The sequence below is a fragment of the Trypanosoma cruzi genome, genomic scaffold (assembly GCF_000209065.1).
Source record: "Trypanosoma cruzi strain CL Brener 1047053516711 genomic scaffold, whole genome shotgun sequence".
Classification (NCBI taxonomy): Eukaryota; Euglenozoa; class Kinetoplastea; order Trypanosomatida; family Trypanosomatidae; genus Trypanosoma; species Trypanosoma cruzi.
The window spans coordinates 354,443-372,316 of NW_001849563.1; the positions used below are offsets into that span (position 1 = coordinate 354,443).

The window sequence follows — 17,874 nt, forward strand, 5'->3', positions numbered from 1 at the left end:
TTTTGCGTGGAATTGCCACGAGGCAAATAAGGCACACATGCACCGGCATTCAACGCTTTCGAGCAAAATGAGGAAAACAAGTGAAGCATCGGAAAATTGACGGTTCTTATTTCCTTTTTTTCGTTGTTGTTGTTGTTGTTGTTGTTTGTTTTTTATATAATAATTATTATTTTTATTTTAAACTGCTTTACGTGCGCTGCACTGTAATATAGGAATTATTGGGGGGGGGGGGCAGGTTGGTGTGGGATGGAATACGGGGTGTCTTGCACACCGTGTGCTATGATTGCTCGTAAAATACACATGAAGCTTATTTATTTATTTTATTATTATTCTCTGTTGTTGTTGTTGTTGTTGTTGTTGTTTCTGTGTAAGTGTATATCGTTGGTAGTGAATTAAAGAGCCGTCTGCTGGTAATTTACAAATCTTCTCGAAACGGAAATTAAGAGCCAAATACAATGGTGGTGTCCACGACAGTGTATCTGCTTGTAACGGCAGTCCTCTGTTGCCTCCTCAGCGGAACGGAGGGAGCGCTGCAGTTTGAGTGGCTGAAACCGCCCATTAAGAGCAAACCGCAAACTCCGCCAAAAAATTGGCGTAACGTGTTGGATGCCCTTTTGCGCTCCATCGAAGATGCTGAATTGCAAAAAAGCATTAAGAATATTAAAGAAAGCATAAGTGCCGGACCGTCGCGGGAGATGTTCAGCCACTGCGATCTCAGCATCCTGCGATGTTTGAACAACAACCCGATACAACTCACTTTGCATGGCATGGAGAATGGGATGGTGCATTTTGATTACCTACCAGACACCCTTCGCTTCCTCACGGTGGAATCCAGCACATTGAACCAGGAACTTTATATAAAGGCTCTCCCGGAAAGTTTACTTCAATTGGTATTTCACAACGTTACCTTCTTGTCGGGTAATGCCACAGTTGCTCTTAATGCAACTTTGCAGAGTTTTACATGTAGGAATTGTGGTCTTCACTCCATCTCGTTTACCGGAGAAAGTGGGTTAAAAATGCTGGACCTGAGCGAAAATACGTTTGATGACGTGCCATTCATTATTCCCGGGAATCTTACATCGCTTATAATGCAAAACTGCTTGAATAACTTGTCGCTAGTAAAAATAATGAGAGCCCTACCACCAGATGTGCCTCTTCTTGACCTAAGATACTCTCAATTCAGTGAATTTATGAAGGGAATTGCAACGGTACCACCTTCTCTGCGTTTATTGTACGTCAGTGGCTGTCCCATTAATACTGATGTCTCTTATTTTTTAGATACTTTAAAATCCGCCAACCGAAATGTTGAAAGGGTGGTTGCAAGAAACTGTGGCTTGGTGGGTAAGCTTGGTAATGCTACGGATTTGAAAATGTTGCTTACACTTGACCTTGCACACAACCGTATTTTGGAAGTTGTATGGCGAGAACTGCCTCCAATTCTTAATCATCTCGATCTCAGTGCAAACGCCATTGATGGTAAGCTTCCCGTAAGGCTTCTTCCTCGTTTCCTCAAGTCGCTCAATTTATCCCAAAATGGATTCTCAGGGAATTTCAACGTTAGTGAACTGCCACCGCAGCTGATCATTCTTGACGTGGGAAATAACAATTTTTCTGGAACCATTGACTTTGCACGACTTCCGGAATCTATTCATTACGTGTACGTGCAGCATAATAGGTTTCAAGGTACGCCAGACTTGGTGGAGATCCCAGCCGGAATTAGAAAAATATTGATACACGATAACAACTGGGATTTGCTACGCCCCTCTCCCTGATTGAATGAATACTCCCCCAAATATTACCACGCCATCTTATGTCGGCGGTTTTTGCGGAAGGTGAAATTGCCGATAATAATAAAAAAACGACTAGAAGAAAGAGTGATTTTTTTTTTTTTTTAATTTTGGGCACGGGAATTTGAGGAATAGAAACAAAAAAAAAAAGAAACGCAGAGGGGTACCGGTAGACTTTTGAATGAATGGAAGTGGAGTGCAAAGTCGCACCTCCCTCCAGAAGAGAGGCTCTGTGTCAAGGGTTTCTTTCACGGTTTTTAAGTGCATCTGGACGATTCACTCGCTTCAATGCTTTTCTCCACTCTGAAGCAGACGGAGCATGCGGCGCCGGATCGAACGGGGGTACTTTGTACCTTTTGGACGACCGAGACCGCCCATTCTCATGCATCATCATTGGCCCCAACGATGTCATTCGTGAGAGCGCGAATGCTGCCAACGCCTTCTCCATTTCCAGAAGGGGAGGCGAAAAAACCGTCTTGAAGGCACCCTCAGAAGCGGAGAAAAAGAAGTGGATGCAAATTATCGCAACAATAATAAAGTCGGGTGATGATTCTTTTGCCGCCTCCACGGATGATGATTCTTCTCACAAGACTTTGCCATCATCCAATTCTGTGGGGGTGGAAGTTAACGTGAGCCACACTGCACCATCACTTTCCTTATCGCCGAAGATGAGTGATGTCGTAGCCGAGTCCGCTTCTGTAATGAAGGGCGTGTTATTAAAAAAGGATGGTCGTATCGGTCGCTATGCCCAACGATGGTTTGAACTGAGAAAAGGCGAAGGTCTCTTTTACGCGGCACATAAACATTCTCCTCCAAAGTCGTTTCGGTGTGTGCCTTTACAAGGTTTATTGGTAGTGTTTGTAGAAAACAAGAGAAAAATTATCATCCCACAGTCTGCGTCGCGTAGGTGGAAGATGACCCTTAAATGCCTCGACGCTGATGAATTTGCGAGGTGGCGTGGGGCCATCCAATTGGAGATTTCGTGTCTTCTCCCAACGAAAAATGACAATGAGTCGGTTTTAACTACTGCACAGACGCTTACGAATACTCCCCTGGGAATTCCTGGGAAAATGCCCACAGCTCTTAGCAACTGCCTTGGGGGCGACACCGCCTTCCCCTTCTCCTTAACGAGTCCGTGGGAAAATTCAGCCGCTTTGATGGGCATTGCGCCTGGGGAGGGGACGTTGGGTCAAGTGGCGGACGCGGCGACGATACTTAGTGCAACGGAGTTGTTAGAACTTGAGGATTTGCAGAGTGATACCCCATGCGATTGCACGAAGAGCACGGAAGTATATTTAGAATCCATCGGGGAGAAATACAAGCCAGTGAAGAATACTGCTGGCATGGAGGCGGATCTGCAGAAGTACTACGCTGAGTGTCTCCCGTATGGATTTAAAGCAACGCTTCAGCGATTGTGGGAACGACTTTTTTTGCCTATCCGAGAGCCCTACGAATCGGTAAACGAACATCTGGTCCTACTGGATCTGGACGTTGAACGTGTCCGTGAGTGCTTAAAAAATACTTTACTTCTCTATGGTGAGGAGATGGCTTTACGGGGCGCGGTGGAAGAATTGGACTACATATTGCGTGTTTACAAGTTTGTACGGGAGCAACTTTCCATTCGTTTGGAAATCGCTGCATTCCGTGAGCACCCCAATCAAAGTGGGCTTCCGCTTGGCGTGAATGGCACCATTGATAGGATAAACAAACTACTGGGCTTTAATACTTCTTCGGCATCTCACTATGATGAAGTGTTGGAAACGTGGAAAACCGTGTTCCAGGCACTGCAAACATTCCGTTTGGAGTTTGATGTTTTTGACGAGAGTGAGGAAACCATCTTGATGTTGGAAGATGCACTCAATAAGATTTACCTCTGGCTGCAGCAAAATCCCGTTGAATTAGTTTGCGTGGAAAAGGAACTGCGGTGAAGCCAGTATTAATGATTATCGTTTTTGTTGTTTTTGTTTTTTCTCCCTTTTTGTTGCCATGTTTTCCGTGTTTCTATCTTGACTGAAGGATGGCGTCTTTATTCTTTTTCCCCTCTCTATTTTCTTCCATCTTTTCTTTGTTTTTTGTTTTTTTCCTTTCCTTTTATCATTGCTTTTTAAGGGATTATTTATCAGACACAGGGTAGATATAAACGTGTACGGTGGGAAAAGCGTTGGGACAAGACGGACTCAAAAAAAAGGAAGGGAGTTGGTCTTAATAATTTATGTGTTGAAGGTAATATATTTTTTTATGCACGAGTATAAGCACTTGAACGAGGCTCGTCGAGCCTTTGGTAACGCACAACGCTCACGTGAGATTCATGAAAGGGGGCTAGAGAAATTTAATATTGAAATCCGGAAAAACAGTGCACTGCGAAATCGTTTACTTGTCCTCTCTTCCTTTGGTGGCCTTCTATCTGCGGCGGGGGTGCTTGGTGCAACAAGCGGTCTGCAGCAGGTGGGTGGCAGGGGTTTTGTTCGAGCAATGCTTATCGGTCAACTACTCCTGCAGGCCGTCACTGGAGGGGGTGCTGCTGCCTACACAGTATGCCTCGGACTTGTATTTGAACGCCTTGTGTATGATATTGAACTGAAACGTGAACTTTGGGAAATAGAGAATCACCTTGTGGGAGAGATTCAAGAGATGGTTGCAATTTACAAGGCGCAGGGACTTTCCGAAGATGACGCCCTTATGGTTACGCGTGTCTTCGCGAAGCACAGAAAGAGGTTTGCTAACCTAATGATGGTGGAGGAGCTTGGCTATTCCCGGTTGGAGCCTCCATGCCGCAGGGAAGCCTTTGTGGATGCCGCAGTTCCCGCTGCCATTGGCTACACGATGGGATGTTTGCTGCCACTTGTTCCACTGCTAGCGCGACGCCTCTGTGCTTCACGAACTCATGAAATAGGGCTGTGCACGTTAGCACTGGGGAGTGTGTTTGTGAGTGTGGCGCAGTCGGAGGTATTCTACGGGGGCTACGCAAGCAAGTTGAAGACAGTGAAGGTCATTGCGTGCAACCTTTCAGCGGTAGGGGTTATTTTTGGTATAGCTCGAGTGGCATCGTATTTTTTTCGTGGCGGATCATGATGTGGATTGATGCTGTTCCGAGTCGCTTGGAAGCAGGGATTTGAAGATGAAATACGAAACTTCTGTTTTTTTATTTTTCTTCTTTTCCCCTTCTGGGAGATAAACGGGGACAACAACAAAAAAGAAAGGGTGGAGAGGATTGTTTTTGTTGCAGAGTTTGTGTGTGCGTGTATTTATGGATGTAGTTGGTTGTTTGTCTGTGCATGATAGACCCATAGGCAATGTAGTTAGGCATAATTGGCCCTTGAGTGACGGAGACGAGTTTCTTAGCCCTCTTCTTTTCTTTTTACTCTTGCCAACAGGGTGGATGACAAATTTGTCTTCACCACATTTTGTATGGACTGGACAAAGAATGGGGAAAGGGAGGGGGAAAAGGGAGAGAAACGCCACATGTTTCTCTCTTTTGTTGCTCATGTTTCCTTTTTTTTTTTTTTTTTTTTTTTTTTTTTTGTTAAAATTATTATTATTTTATTTCTTGAAAGTTAATTTGGCAGCGGGGATGTCGACGGCTCGTTTTGTTTCTTATATCTTGTGTTTTTCTGTGTGTGTTCTTTCCTTTTCATATGTGCACAATTACAATTATATTCACGGCGGGTGACGCCCGTGATGACAATTCCTCTAATCATCCCTGCTTCCCTTTTTGTGTTTGTTCTTCCCTCATTGTGACGTCAGCGGGCAAATATTTTACCTCATTACTTTTTTTTTGTTTTGTTTGTTTGTGTGTGTGTGTCATCGAAATTCTTTTTCTTCTCGTCTACCGTGTTTTTTCCCTCCAGTTGTCTTTTATTTTTTTCATAACACACCCTTCGTATGGAACTGGGGCCGCGGGACTGCAGCAAAAGCATGAATCAACCTCATCATCGGCCACGCAATATTGCCTACTGCACCGACTGGGGGAGAGGCCGAGGGCGATTTGCAGCAACACTCACGCTTCTGCTTCTTTGGAGCGTAAGCTTGATTTTGTTGGAAGCACCAACGGTGGAGGGCAAAGGCGTGCATGTCACACTGCTGGCGCCATGGACAGAAACACCGCTCCTACAGGAAGGATGTGAAATGGTGGCGGCACGCGGTGCTCACTTCGTTGGGTTCTACCAATGTATGCAGGACGTTTGGAAACGCGTTCAAGCCATGAACAGCAGCGGCGGTGCCGCGAAGCTGACGCAAAAGTCCCAGTACGATATATTGCTAGATATGATGGAACAGGCCAATTGGCCGCCCACTCAAGTAAAGCTGGCAAAAATGAAGCTTGCGGCCCGGCTGTATTCCCCTGTCATTGAAGCGCACTGGCAGCTTGCGAGAAAAGCGAAGCAACTTATCGACGGATGTTCCACCGAAGGAGGACCCTTTGTACTTACCGCAGGAAAAGTCATTTGCAGTGAAGATCTTCTTGAGGAGACGTTATCAGCTCCGGCCCCTGTTAATGAAACCCAAGACAGCCATGAGGACGAGGCGTTCTCTCTGTTTGCCGAGCTTGACCAAATGCATCCAAACGCCAAAGGGAGCCGTGTTGTCATCCTTTACGGAGTCGTCGGAGAGGAACAGACGATGCAGCTTCTTCAAGTTGTCGAGCGTCACCTACACGCTGTTCGCCTGGCGTTTCGACACCTTCCCATATCGGGACGGATGTGGGAACACCCTCTCCACGTTCAGGGTTACGCTGTGACAGTCGACTTGAAGAACGTTGAGTACAAAGTAATTGATGAAAAGGATAAAAATGATGCGGGAACGGATGCCAACGATGCGAACACTGTAGAAGAAATCGAAAGCATAGATTCGGTGGGCGGGTTCAATCTTACACTGTTAACTCAGCGGTATCCTCAGCTCAAACCACAATTGAACGCATTTGCGAGTCACCTCGTGGATATGATTGACCGAGATGAAGTAAAGGTGGATTTTCAAATGTGGGAAACTCAGTACATGGGTATCGCCGCCGCGCAGTATGTGATGGACGCAGAGAATGAGAAGCGGCTGAATGTATTGATGAATTTGCTGACGAAATTCCCACTTCATGCATCCAAACTTTCCAAAATGGGCGCCACGGTGAGAGCGAAAATGAACAAAAAAATGCATGAGGAACTGATGGAATTTGCGAGCGTGGTGCGTTCAGGCACATCGCCAGTTTTTCTCAATGGCCGAAATTTGGCAGTGGAAAAACTTAATCTTTTCTCTTTGCTTCAGAAACTGGATGAGGAAGAGCAGCTGCTGGAGGGTGTGCAACGGGTCTTCACCAGTTACCGCCTCCCTTCAGTCAATGACGATGGGTTTCTCTCGGCCAAAACAGATGCGTTACATCAGGCGATGGAGTCATTCAGGCGAAGCGTGCACCGGTACATCGCGTCCAATGGTTTGGAGGATGGGGAATCGGTGCCACGCATATGGTTGCCCCAGCGGAGTGTTCTTTGGCTTAACAACATTCAAAGAGACGTCAACTATATTTACATGCCCGCTGCCCTTGAGGCCATACTGCATTTAAACATCAATGGCGTGCCCGTAATTCCACGGAAAAATCTTATCCATGCCGTTTGTGTTGTGGACCCCACGACCTTCGCGGGCCTGCAGAATATATTTACCATCTTGAAATTAGAGGAATCCAAGCAACCAGTTCGTTTGGGAATTGTGTTTGCAGATAACAAGTGGTCTCCGGAATTGTCTGTCTTTACAAGGGGTAATGATTTTATAACGGATATGTCTCTTTCGGGCGTCACCGTAATTATTGCCGCAACCGTGTGGGAACTTTTGAAAGGGGAAGAACACCCGCAGGATGTATTGGAATTCCTTTCGGAAGTCGTGCAAGCCAGGAGTACGCGCGGTAATCTTGAAGAAGATGAGATAAAAATGATCTCCTCGAATATTCTCACGTTGGCAGGGAAAACGACTCTGGATAATATTTTAACGGACGCAAGTTTTGTGGAATATTATCAGGATACACAGATGAAACTTCGTGAAATGAAACTAGACGCATCTCCTTTTACGCTCCTCAATGGAAAAATGTTCCGGGGAAACATGCTGCACGCTCTTCGCCAAAATTTCATGGAGGAATTACATTATGTGCGTGGGCTGGTCCAAAGCGATGCGTTAACGGAGCGTGACGATGACGATTTTTACGAATCTATTCTTCGTTTGAGCGGAGCGCGTGAACGGTATAATGAAGCTTTTTACAGTGAAAAGTTTTACGCCGACTGGACGTCAAAGCCCGTCCTTGATTTTCTTCTTCACCGGCCGTTTCTGCTTCCTACAATAAGGTCGAAGAAGACGCCGCTAGTGAGCAGTGTCCTGACCATACAATCTCCCATGGGAGAAGCAGCCCTTGACGCCCTCGTGAAGACCATCAGAAATCTTTTGCAATGTGAAGATGAAACGCAGAAATGCGTTAATGTGCGCTTTACTTATGTCGTTTGCGACGTGGCGAAAGAATCTAAACGCCGCACAATGGCTGGGGATTTGGAACGTCTGATAGTGCGACGCAAAGGGGGGGACGATGGGAAACAACACGTTCAATGGGTGTATGACTTTCTTCAAAAGATTGCCGCACAGAACAACACACGGCAGTTAATGGATCCTGATTTGTATGAAGAGTTAGTTGCGGAAGTGAACTTCTCCTCCGAGGTAAAGAAGCTTTTGGACGCTTCAGATGAGGGCTTGGATGCCCAATTGCAGGTGCAGCGTGGGATTGTAAATGGCTTCTGTGCGCAACTGGAGGCCGATTCCCTCTCTACGTCGTCGTTATCGGCTAATGGTGCAGCAGCGGGGAGGGAGAAGGGAAACAAGGAAGGCGCAGTGTACTACTATGTGAATGGTCGCCGCTTTGTGTATGACGACAGCTTTTTGGAAGAAGATTTTAGGACTGCGGAGGAGATGGAGATGCTTTTGGCCGGAGCAGTTTCGGAGGCACTCAGTAAGGTGGAATTCACGACAATGAGCAGCGAGTTGGAACCAAGCGACCTTGAAAGCCACTTCTATGCCTCCAAAGTGGCTGCGCTCTCGGAGGTGTTGAGGCGCGATGCCGCTCGTGGTTCTCCGATGCAAGAGGAAAATCATCTGCCTTCGACATCCGGCCTGACGTCATTTGTTGTGAAGCCCGCGAATGGTGATACGGTGCCGCGGCACACGCTGACGGTTGTTATTGACCCCGTTGCGCAACAGTCCCAGTTTCTCATTTCGTTGTGTGATTATGTCACCCGCTCGCCACTCGGCGTTTCCTGCACCGTGCATATGGGCGCGACTGAGCACGCTTCTAAGCTCATGCGCAATTTTTACCAGTTTGTCAGTGAAATGGAGCTGCGATTTGACGCGGTGGGGGGAGTCGTGCCACCGGCCGCGGTGTTCCACCGGTTGCCGTCGAAACATTTGTTGACGCTTGGTATCGAGGAGCCGGAGAGTTGGACGGTGTTCTCATTGGATGCCAAGTACGATCTTGACAACATTCTTCTGGATAAACTGCCGTCATCTTCACAGTATTTACATGCCGTTTACCGCATCAACTCTATTCTCCTCACCGGCAGTGCAAGAGATGCCGAACAGCCGAATCCTTCGCGCGGTTTGCCACTTTTAATACGCTCTACAAAAACGAACCCGGAAGCTGGTGTCACCCGCGACACACTTGTCATGGCCATTATGGGTTACTTCCAACTGCAAAGTAGTCCCGGTGTTTGGTATCTCACTGTGCAGCCGGGAGATATTGCGAAGATCTTCTACATCTCCCAGGTCGATGACATTCCCGTGAATGATGGGGCAAACAAGAACCATCACGGCAGGTTTAATTATACAGCAGGGCAGAACATTCCCGTGGTGGTTTCCTCATTTACTGGAAAGTTCTTGATGCTTGGTGTTTCAAAAACACCGGGTCACGAGGAAGTATCTATCGAAGATGTCAATGAGGCATCTGCTTTGCATGTAGATTGGCCTCCAAAGGGTCCAATAAAGAGCAAACCGGATCGCCCAACACTCAACATCTTTTCTGTGGCCTCAGGACATCTTTACGAACGTTTTTTACGCATGATGATTCACAGCGTTATGCGGACCTCTTTTGACGTTCATGGCGCGAATACGACTCGAATTAAATTCTGGCTGATTGAAAATTTTCTCTCCCCTCAGTTTAAGACGCTTGTACCATTGTTGGCGAAGCATTACGGTTTTGATGTAGGCTTTGTGACGTATCGCTGGCCATGGTGGCTCCATAAACAGACAGAGAAGCAGCGCACGATTTGGGCCTACAAGGTTCTTTTTCTTGATGTTCTGTTTCCCTTGGATGTCGATCGCGTCATTTTTGTTGATGCGGATCAGACCGTTTTGGCGGATCTGCATGAACTATACAACATGGACATTGGAAACGCCCCGACCGCGTATACCCCCTTCTGCAGGAAACATCCGAACCCGGCCACGAAAAACTTTCGGTTCTGGGATCACGGATATTGGCTTGAACATCTGCACGGGAAGCCGTACCACATCAGTGCCATTTACCTCGTCGACCTGCGACGGCTGCGGGCGATAGCAGGTGGCGACAAGTACCGCTTGGTGTACAGCCGACTGAGCTCTGACCCCAACAGCCTGGCAAACCTGGATCAGGACCTCCCCAACTTCATACAGGATCAGGTGCCGATTTATTCCCTTCCAGAGGAGTGGCTCTGGTGCGAGACGTGGTGCGGGGCGGAGAGCAAGGCGCGGGCCAAGACGATTGATCTCTGCAACAACCCGCTGACGAAGATGCCGAAACTCGACAACGCCAGGCTCATCATACCGGGCTGGGAGGAAACCGACACCGAATTGGAGGCCCTCTCAGAAAAACTTCTTCAGCAGCAAAAGCAGCAGATAAGTTGAGAGCCAGAACAGACAGTAAGCGAAACAACATAATAATAATAATAATGAAAAAATAAAGAAGGTAAATATCTTGAACGGGCACGAATTGCGCAATTCTTCAAAGAATTAAGAGATGGAAATGTATTTAGAAAACAAAGGGAGCATAAATAAACATTCCTTTCCTTATTATATATGGAAAAAAAAACGCCTTCTTGTGGATGCCATAAGCGCGATACAACAGATGAACGCGTGCATTAGAGTGATGCACAACCTCTTGGAATGCCTTCTCTCTTTCCCTTCTCTCTCTTCCTTTTTTTTTTTCTTCCTTATGTGTTTTCTTTCAAAGCAAAGGGGTCTGCGCATGTTAGGCGCCTCACTGAGGGGGAAAAAAGTACCAAAACCATCATTACTGCACGGGCAACATCCTTTTTTGTTTATTTCTTTTTTTAAGGATACAGGGAAATAAACAACAAAATAGAATCATAAAAGAGGGAAGGAGCAAACCGAATAATAAATACATTATCCTTCTTTTTTTCTTTTTTTTCTTCTGGTCTGTTTTGTGGTGCAGCGGGGCTAAGAAGAAATGCTCAACTCTGCTGCACCCCCGACTGCATTGGACGATGCATGGACAGATGCGAAAAGCGCCAGTATCGACTGGACTGATCCGGAAGATGTTTTATGCAACAGTTGGACTTTTCTGCGCATAATGGGGTTTCATCCTGCTCTCTCCAGGTATGCTGAGAGTCACCTGGATGAAAAGGAACGTTGGCAGGTGATTTTTATGGATCCCTCCCGCAAGGAAGAGCAGAAGGATGCACTGCAGTGGTGGCTTCAAAATAACCTGCTGCTTCTTCGTGAGGAGCGTTGGTGCCGGCACTGCGGAAGTCAAGGCCACACTCGACGGGGTTGCGATCAGCTCTGTGTGGCTGCAGTTAAGAATGGTGACACGAGTGAAACTGTTTTTGGTCATGTGAAGACAGAGCCAAGTCGCATCATGTCGCGCTTCATTGCCCACCAGGCGGAGGTTGAACGTTGCAAGCTTTTACAGGAGAAGCAGTCGAAGGGTTTCTATTCTGGCATTTCTGGAAGGCGAAACGGCGCCGAGGAGACACAGCAGAGGCGTGGGGACAGCAACCACCTTGGGCACCCCAGGGCAAAGAAGGAACTTTTGCTCTTTGCGGAGGAACGACGTCGCGGGGTAGTTGGACGTTTCGATGCGAATTATGGCGTTGGCTTCATACGTGTGCCCGAGGTTGGTGAGGTAAAGTTTTTTCTGGACCGTGTGGATTATGGTGTGAAGGAGATTTCGGTTGGTGATGCAGTGACACTGAAGATTGATCACAGCAGAGAGTATCCGTTCGCAGTGGATATCCGACCTGAAACACCCAACATCACTCTCGAGGACGTTCAAAAGTTTCTTCAGCGTTGCAGATCAACAACACAGCCAATAAATGTCATCAAGACAATTATGACACACACACATGAGTGGCCGGTAGTTTTGGGGCTGCTGCGTGGCATGTCTGCTCCCGCCTACATTGATGCGGTCCATACACTTGTAGAACTTACCACATTTGTAGGCAATCGGGAGCCCATTCATACTCCGTTGCTGGAGTTATTCCTTTCGCTGATGCTACGCACCCCTAAGAGGGCGGACGTCGTTCCGTTCTTTCCCACAATGCTGCTTGACGCACTTGTGAAGAGTGGTGAACTGAAACTTGGGGATGAAATGCCAATGATGGTGGAGCGGTGGATTGAGGTGGTAAATCTTATTGTGCTCCTTCGGCACCACACAAATGTCACAACAGATCTTACTGGGGAGGTGGAGTCTGCACTGAAATCTCTTCTGATGGCAAGCTGGAACAAAGCAACCACAGCCATCACCACCACCACCACCGCCACATCCGTATTAGCGCACACAAAGACACCAGGAGTAAGTGTCGGAGCTTTAGCAGCGGCAGCAAAAAGGAAGAAAATAGATGGAGCTTTACAGAGATTACAATGCCAGCAGTGGGAAAAGGTAGCAACGCTTCTCATACCCACTGCTAATGATTTTTCCATTCCCCCACCAGACCCGAACTCTGCCTTCGCGCCACAGAACCTCCCTGTGAATGGCGCTACAGCGTATAACTCCACAGAGACATTTATCACGGATCAATGCCGTCTACTGCGCGCTGACACCTTTGAGTCGGTGAGTCGCCTTCTTCCTGCAGTAAACTATGAGCTCCCTCACTATAAGCCTACAGCTGAAACCGAGGCGGAAATCCCGTACGCGCGCATTTTTGATAAAGTGCGCTTCATGGGTCGTGTGCTGACGCGGGACAAGGACTATGCCTCGCCCGATAGCTACATCTTACATGTGCAGCCCAAAAGTCCAAAGGCAGAGGTTGCATCACAACTGCTGCCCGGCACAACTGTCTGCATTACGACAAGTCTTGACCGTAGTGTCATTTCCCCAGAGGAGATATTTTGGGGTATAATAACTTCGTGTAACGTGCAATTTCTGGTTGGAGGTCTAATTGTGTTGGCACCTTGTGAATCTAACGCACACTTTGATATTTTAATGGAAAGACTGAAGCGCAATGAAAAACTTGGTAAAACCGATCACTCCTGCATGTTGGTGACATCTGTCTTTATGATAGGGTACAAAAGTATCATGAAAGCGTTGAGTGCTTTTCTTGGGCCGCTTGCGATGCCACTTCCTTTGGTGTCCTCGCTATTAATTGCGGAGGCGGCGTCGAACGCAACCATCTCCGCAAAAGAGAATCTCAGGAATCCAAGTGATCTTGTCTCATATGTGCCTCTTCACTGCGAGTCTGCCTTTTTGGAAATTATTGACTCCGTAAACGATCGTTTTGCATTGGATGAGGGCCAAAAGGAGGTGATGCGCCGCCTTCCCTCTTCTGAAGTTCTTCTTGTACAGGGACCGCCAGGAACAGGCAAGTCCTTTATAGGATGCCGTGTAGTAGAGGTATACATTCGTTACAAGCAACTGGTGGCCTCGGGTGATATCCTTCGCTCCATTGACGTGGATTTGCTTCGTTCTACATCCGCGGAGGACATGTTACCCAATGTTGGGCCTATTGTCATCATCACATACAAAAACCACGCTCTTGATGAATTCCTCATGGACTTGTTGCATAGCGGATTGTGGGATGATGAGAGGCCTCGCATTGCTCAAAAATTGATTGGTGGGGCTTTCGGTGGAAAGTCGGAAGTTTTTCCACTTGGCAAGCGTATTGTACGCATTGGTGGCCGCTCACGTGAATCCATGCTTGATGCTTACAATCTTGGCTCCCTAATGCGCACGAAGGCGGACAAGGCGAGACTCAACAGCCTCAAGGAACGTTTGTTTCTCATGAATCAACGATTAGAAAGGCTTCTTAAGGAAATCCATTTTTTGGAATCGGGGCGCGTGCCCAAGTCCCTTTTTGAGCGATGGCTTACCGAAGAGCAACGGAAGTCTTTGCGTTACGAGGACCGTGAGGAATGGTTACAGGGGAAGCGATACATCGGCACCTCCACCCGCACTGCAGAGCGGACACTTTACCTTGACCTTCTTCGAACGCAGTTATCGGCATGTCTCGATGGGGTGCGAAAGCGTCCCACGGTGGCCCTTGAAGCCCCCGAGTCCGTCGAGGCGGACGAAGACGGCGGTGCACCACTTAGTGTCTTTCAGGAGATGAAGCGAGAGGAAGAGAGTCTCGATTTTAATGACGCGCTTCCCACGACATATCTTTCAGCTGAGGCGATGGATCTGGCGAAGAATCCACCAAAGTGTCCTGAGGGCATCCCGGAAGAACTGCTTTCCCTTTGGAGTCTTGACCCTGTCCTTCGTCACGAGTACTACGCCTTCCTTTTCCGCGACTGCATCTCCGTCAAGGCACGGGACTGTCAGTTGATTATGGATGCCATCATGAATGTCGTGACGATACGTAACCATGCAATGGATGAAGTCAAACTGGAGCTGCTTCAAGGGGCAGATGTTATTGGACTCACCACAACTGGCTGTGCCAAAAATCAGAATCTTTTACGCTCGTTGCGTCCTAGTGTTCTGGTGGTGGAAGAGGCCGCTGAGGTGCTTGAATCACAGCTTCTTGCGTGTATGACCGACTCTCTGCAGCAGATTGTACTCATTGGGGATCACTACCAATTGCAGCCGAAGGTCGAAACATTTCTCTATGAGAAAGTCAATAAGCTTAATATGTCTCTTTTTGAACGCCTGGCGAAACGAATTAGGCCCATTTGCCTGACAGAGCAACGACGCATGCATCCATTTATCTCACGGCTGGTGCGGCCTTTTTACGACACGCAGACCCTTTTGGACAGTGCAGATCTCCTTACCCGAACGTTTACCTCAGCTGCGGGTGTGAAGTATCTAGACGCCGTCCCAGGCTTGGCAAGGCGTGTGTTTTTCTGGCGTCACACTCACCCGGAGGAGGAGGCCTCGGGCAGTCGCAGCAAAGTCAACATCAAGGAGGTGGAGATGGTGCTCAAGATTGTGGCACATTTGACGTCAGAAGGGGTGCATCAGAAGTCGATTACGGTGATAACCCCGTATCTTGGACAGCGCCGACTACTCCGCACTTCGTTACGGCTACGCGCCTTTAGTGACGTTGCTGTGAGCACTGTGGATCTCTTTCAGGGAGACGAGAATGACATTGTGATTCTATCTTTGGTGCGAACGAAACGCCTAACGGAGTTTTTGCGGATGCGGAACCGTATGATTGTCTCCTGCAGCCGCGCGCGGTTTGCGATGGTTATGACTGGCAGCGAGACTCTCCTGGAGCAGTCTAGTCATTGGAAAGAGGTGCTGTACATGTTGCGGAAGGAAAATTGCGTGGGTGATCGACTACCCATTACGTACCGCTCATCTCCCGAAGAGATTGTGTGGATGGATGCGTAAAGGAATAAAGGTAACGACTCTCAATCTCTGTTTATCTCTTGCACACAGAAACACGTGGAGAATAAATGGGTGGATTGGACTGAATGCAGACAATATATATATATAATACATAATATATATTATTTTACGCTTAAAGAATGTTTTGTATTGTTTTTTTTTTTTTTTTTTTTTTTTTTTTTTTTTTTGAATGGAGTTTGTTTGAGTGTGGTTGGGCTCATAAGTCAGATTTCGCAATGCATATATATATATATATATATATATAGCCGCATACGCACACGTCACATGCCTCTTAAAAGTGCATACATATCCCTCCACCCACAGACTTGTTTACACATCTTAATTACGCAATGGAGAAGACCATACATTTTTGCCCTTTTACCGCTTTGTTTTTATTCCTATTTTTTCTTTATTTTGCTTTTTTTTTGTTTTTTTTTTTTTTTGTGTGTGTGTGTGCGGGAGCGGGAGTGCTGTCTTGAGTTCCTGGAAGAAGCACAATATCATTGCCATATTGTCTTTGTGTCTACTGGGGATTGGGGAAAGGAGGAGCGCGCCGCAGGTATTTCACACTCGAGGAATTTTAACTTATGCACATTCTTGCAGAAATTATTGGATATGTCAACTTTCTCCTACACGGTATTTTAGTCTCCTTGGTGGACTTCTACATCATGTTCATTCACGTCGGACTTGTATGGAAAAGAAGACGTGATCGTCACCCATCGATGGAGCGGCGCGATCTTGTCATGCAACTGGCGCCACAATCGCCGCAGCACAGCCGCCTCAGCTCATCAGACATGATTTTGTCGCTTAATGAATCCTTTCTGGATAGAGCTCTGTGGAAGGGACTAAATGCAAGTTGGGACCAGCCCACCGCCATTGTAACGGGGGTTTCTTATGGAAGCATGGGCTTCTATGTCGCCCTAAACCTTATTTTGTGTGGCTTTAATGTGCATGGTGTCTGTCGCACTTTTAAATCTGTAAGCCATGCAGAGCGGATGATGCAGTTTGCCGTGGAGCGTCAGTGCAGACTGCATAAGGAGTGGGTGGGGAAGACAGGCCGTCTAATTTCCCATGTGTGTGACATGAGCGACACTGTCGCTGTGAGTAATCTTTGTGCCGTTCTTTTGCGCGACATGAACATCCGTCTTGTTGTCTGTGCTGCGGGTTACATGGCGACGCCGCCTCGTCTCTCGCCGCAGCGGCTGGAAGAACAGTTCGCAACACAACACGTGGGTCATAGTTTGTTAATGCTTAGGCTTCTGCAGCACCGAATCCAACATATGAAATTTTACACTTCAGTTCGGCCTAACTGGCGCTTTGTCGTTGTTTCCTGCGCTTTTCCAGGAGGCACAGATCCTACGCAGGGGAATATGTTTGATACTTACGACAAGGGTGACGCAGATTTTCGCTCTACATATAATCGATACGATGGCTGGAGTCGCGCAGAGATGTGTAAACTTTTGTTTGCCTTTGCTTTAAGTCGATATGTAGAACACGATATTCGTCTTGCGCCCTTCTGTACCGTCAATGTGCTCCACCCCGGGCCCACCCGCAGTCGTGCGATTGCCAATAGCAGGCTACCACTGGCAGGTATCCTTGACAATGATATTCTTGCCCTGCTGCGCCTTTCCCCTGTAATAAGTGCACTGTATGTCACGGACACTTGTCTTAGCAAGCGTCTAGACAACACGAATGGGCACTTTTTTCGCATGGGGGACGACCAGACGGTGTTTTCCGCCACGCGGCGGAAGGATGCCGGGACGATAGCAAGTTTGTGGATCAACTCGCCTTTTTTTACCGGGACGCCACTGCCAGCCGTGTCCATGTCAACATGCAAGCAAGACGCAGTGTGGCGCTTCACCCTCTCCTACCTCACGTCCCATGCACTACTAGAGGCCAAAATCTTTTGTTGATGCGTAAATTTTTAGTTTATATTGGGGACGCAAAACAGAAACAAAAAAAAAAAAGACATTTGGGCCGGGCGGCATTTTTGTTTTACTGACCTTTACCACGAACACCTCTTTTGTTTTGTTTGTTTTGGGTTCGTGTTAATACCTTTTTTATTATTTATTGTTGTTTTCTTTCTTCGGTGCGTAGCAAGTGAAATACCGTTTCTGTTGTTTTTGTTGTTTTGGCACCAATCCCAGACGGTATACCCTGTCTTGATGCCTTGCGTCCTCATTCGACGCACGAGGGGAAAATAATATATTTATTTCTTTATGCCTCTTTTTTTTTTTTTTTTCCTTTTTCTTTTGTTATTATTTTTTACTTTGCATGTGGGCTTTGGTAGGCGTCCTTCTTGGGTATTCTACATTTACT

At 47.2% G+C, this 17,874-nt stretch overlaps 6 protein-coding genes across 6 annotated transcripts, besides 23 other annotated features; all 6 read left to right on the plus strand.

Moving 5' to 3' along the window:
• Nucleotides 1-1,520: part of a sequence feature (areas merged during assembly that could not be assigned to a particular haplotype. This can correspond to areas where the two haplotypes were merged or to regions with more than two copies in the genome that were merged during assembly.) that runs on past the window's edge.
• Nucleotides 123-146: a microsatellite.
• Nucleotides 149-182: a sequence feature (AT_rich).
• Nucleotides 308-331: a sequence feature (AT_rich).
• Nucleotides 335-362: a microsatellite.
• On the plus strand, nt 456-1,772 carry Tc00.1047053510329.100 (leucine-rich repeat protein, putative; the record flags this gene model as incomplete). The annotated part of the gene is made up of 1 exon (XM_816094.1): nt 456-1,772. One exon carries the CDS (start codon nt 456-458, stop codon nt 1,770-1,772), a length of 1,317 nt encoding a protein of 438 aa, XP_821187.1.
• Nucleotides 1,521-2,134: a sequence feature (areas merged during assembly that could not be assigned to a particular haplotype. This can correspond to areas where the two haplotypes were merged or to regions with more than two copies in the genome that were merged during assembly.).
• Nucleotides 1,878-1,899: a sequence feature (AT_rich).
• On the plus strand, nt 1,973-3,715 carry Tc00.1047053510329.110 (uncharacterized protein; the record flags this gene model as incomplete). The annotated part of the gene is made up of 1 exon (XM_816095.1): nt 1,973-3,715. The coding sequence occupies one exon, from the start codon at nt 1,973-1,975 to the stop codon at nt 3,713-3,715; it is 1,743 nt and encodes a 580-aa protein (XP_821188.1).
• Nucleotides 2,135-4,902: a sequence feature (areas merged during assembly that could not be assigned to a particular haplotype. This can correspond to areas where the two haplotypes were merged or to regions with more than two copies in the genome that were merged during assembly.).
• Nucleotides 3,811-3,880: a sequence feature (T-rich).
• On the plus strand, nt 4,026-4,859 carry Tc00.1047053510329.120 (hypothetical protein, conserved; the record flags this gene model as incomplete). Its single annotated transcript, XM_816096.1, has 1 exon — nt 4,026-4,859. One exon carries the CDS (start codon nt 4,026-4,028, stop codon nt 4,857-4,859), a length of 834 nt encoding a protein of 277 aa, XP_821189.1.
• Nucleotides 4,903-5,697: a sequence feature (areas merged during assembly that could not be assigned to a particular haplotype. This can correspond to areas where the two haplotypes were merged or to regions with more than two copies in the genome that were merged during assembly.).
• Nucleotides 5,275-5,309: a microsatellite.
• Nucleotides 5,311-5,333: a sequence feature (AT_rich).
• On the plus strand, nt 5,670-10,676 carry Tc00.1047053510329.130 (UDP-glucose:glycoprotein glucosyltransferase; the record flags this gene model as incomplete). The annotated part of the gene is made up of 1 exon (XM_816097.1): nt 5,670-10,676. The coding sequence occupies one exon, from the start codon at nt 5,670-5,672 to the stop codon at nt 10,674-10,676; it is 5,007 nt and encodes a 1,668-aa protein (XP_821190.1).
• Nucleotides 5,698-7,756: a sequence feature (areas merged during assembly that could not be assigned to a particular haplotype. This can correspond to areas where the two haplotypes were merged or to regions with more than two copies in the genome that were merged during assembly.).
• Nucleotides 7,757-8,003: a sequence feature (areas merged during assembly that could not be assigned to a particular haplotype. This can correspond to areas where the two haplotypes were merged or to regions with more than two copies in the genome that were merged during assembly.).
• Nucleotides 8,004-17,874: part of a sequence feature (areas merged during assembly that could not be assigned to a particular haplotype. This can correspond to areas where the two haplotypes were merged or to regions with more than two copies in the genome that were merged during assembly.) that runs on past the window's edge.
• Nucleotides 10,706-10,733: a sequence feature (AT_rich).
• Nucleotides 10,938-10,997: a sequence feature (CT-rich).
• Nucleotides 11,239-15,558, plus strand: Tc00.1047053510329.140 (hypothetical protein, conserved; the record flags this gene model as incomplete). The annotated part of the gene is made up of 1 exon (XM_816098.1): nt 11,239-15,558. The coding sequence occupies one exon, from the start codon at nt 11,239-11,241 to the stop codon at nt 15,556-15,558; it is 4,320 nt and encodes a 1,439-aa protein (XP_821191.1).
• Nucleotides 12,523-12,554: a microsatellite.
• Nucleotides 15,650-15,685: a sequence feature (AT_rich).
• Nucleotides 15,709-15,743: a microsatellite.
• Nucleotides 15,796-15,820: a microsatellite.
• Nucleotides 15,941-15,998: a sequence feature (T-rich).
• On the plus strand, nt 16,143-17,468 carry Tc00.1047053510329.150 (hypothetical protein, conserved; the record flags this gene model as incomplete). The annotated part of the gene is made up of 1 exon (XM_816099.1): nt 16,143-17,468. The coding sequence occupies one exon, from the start codon at nt 16,143-16,145 to the stop codon at nt 17,466-17,468; it is 1,326 nt and encodes a 441-aa protein (XP_821192.1).
• Nucleotides 17,782-17,822: a microsatellite.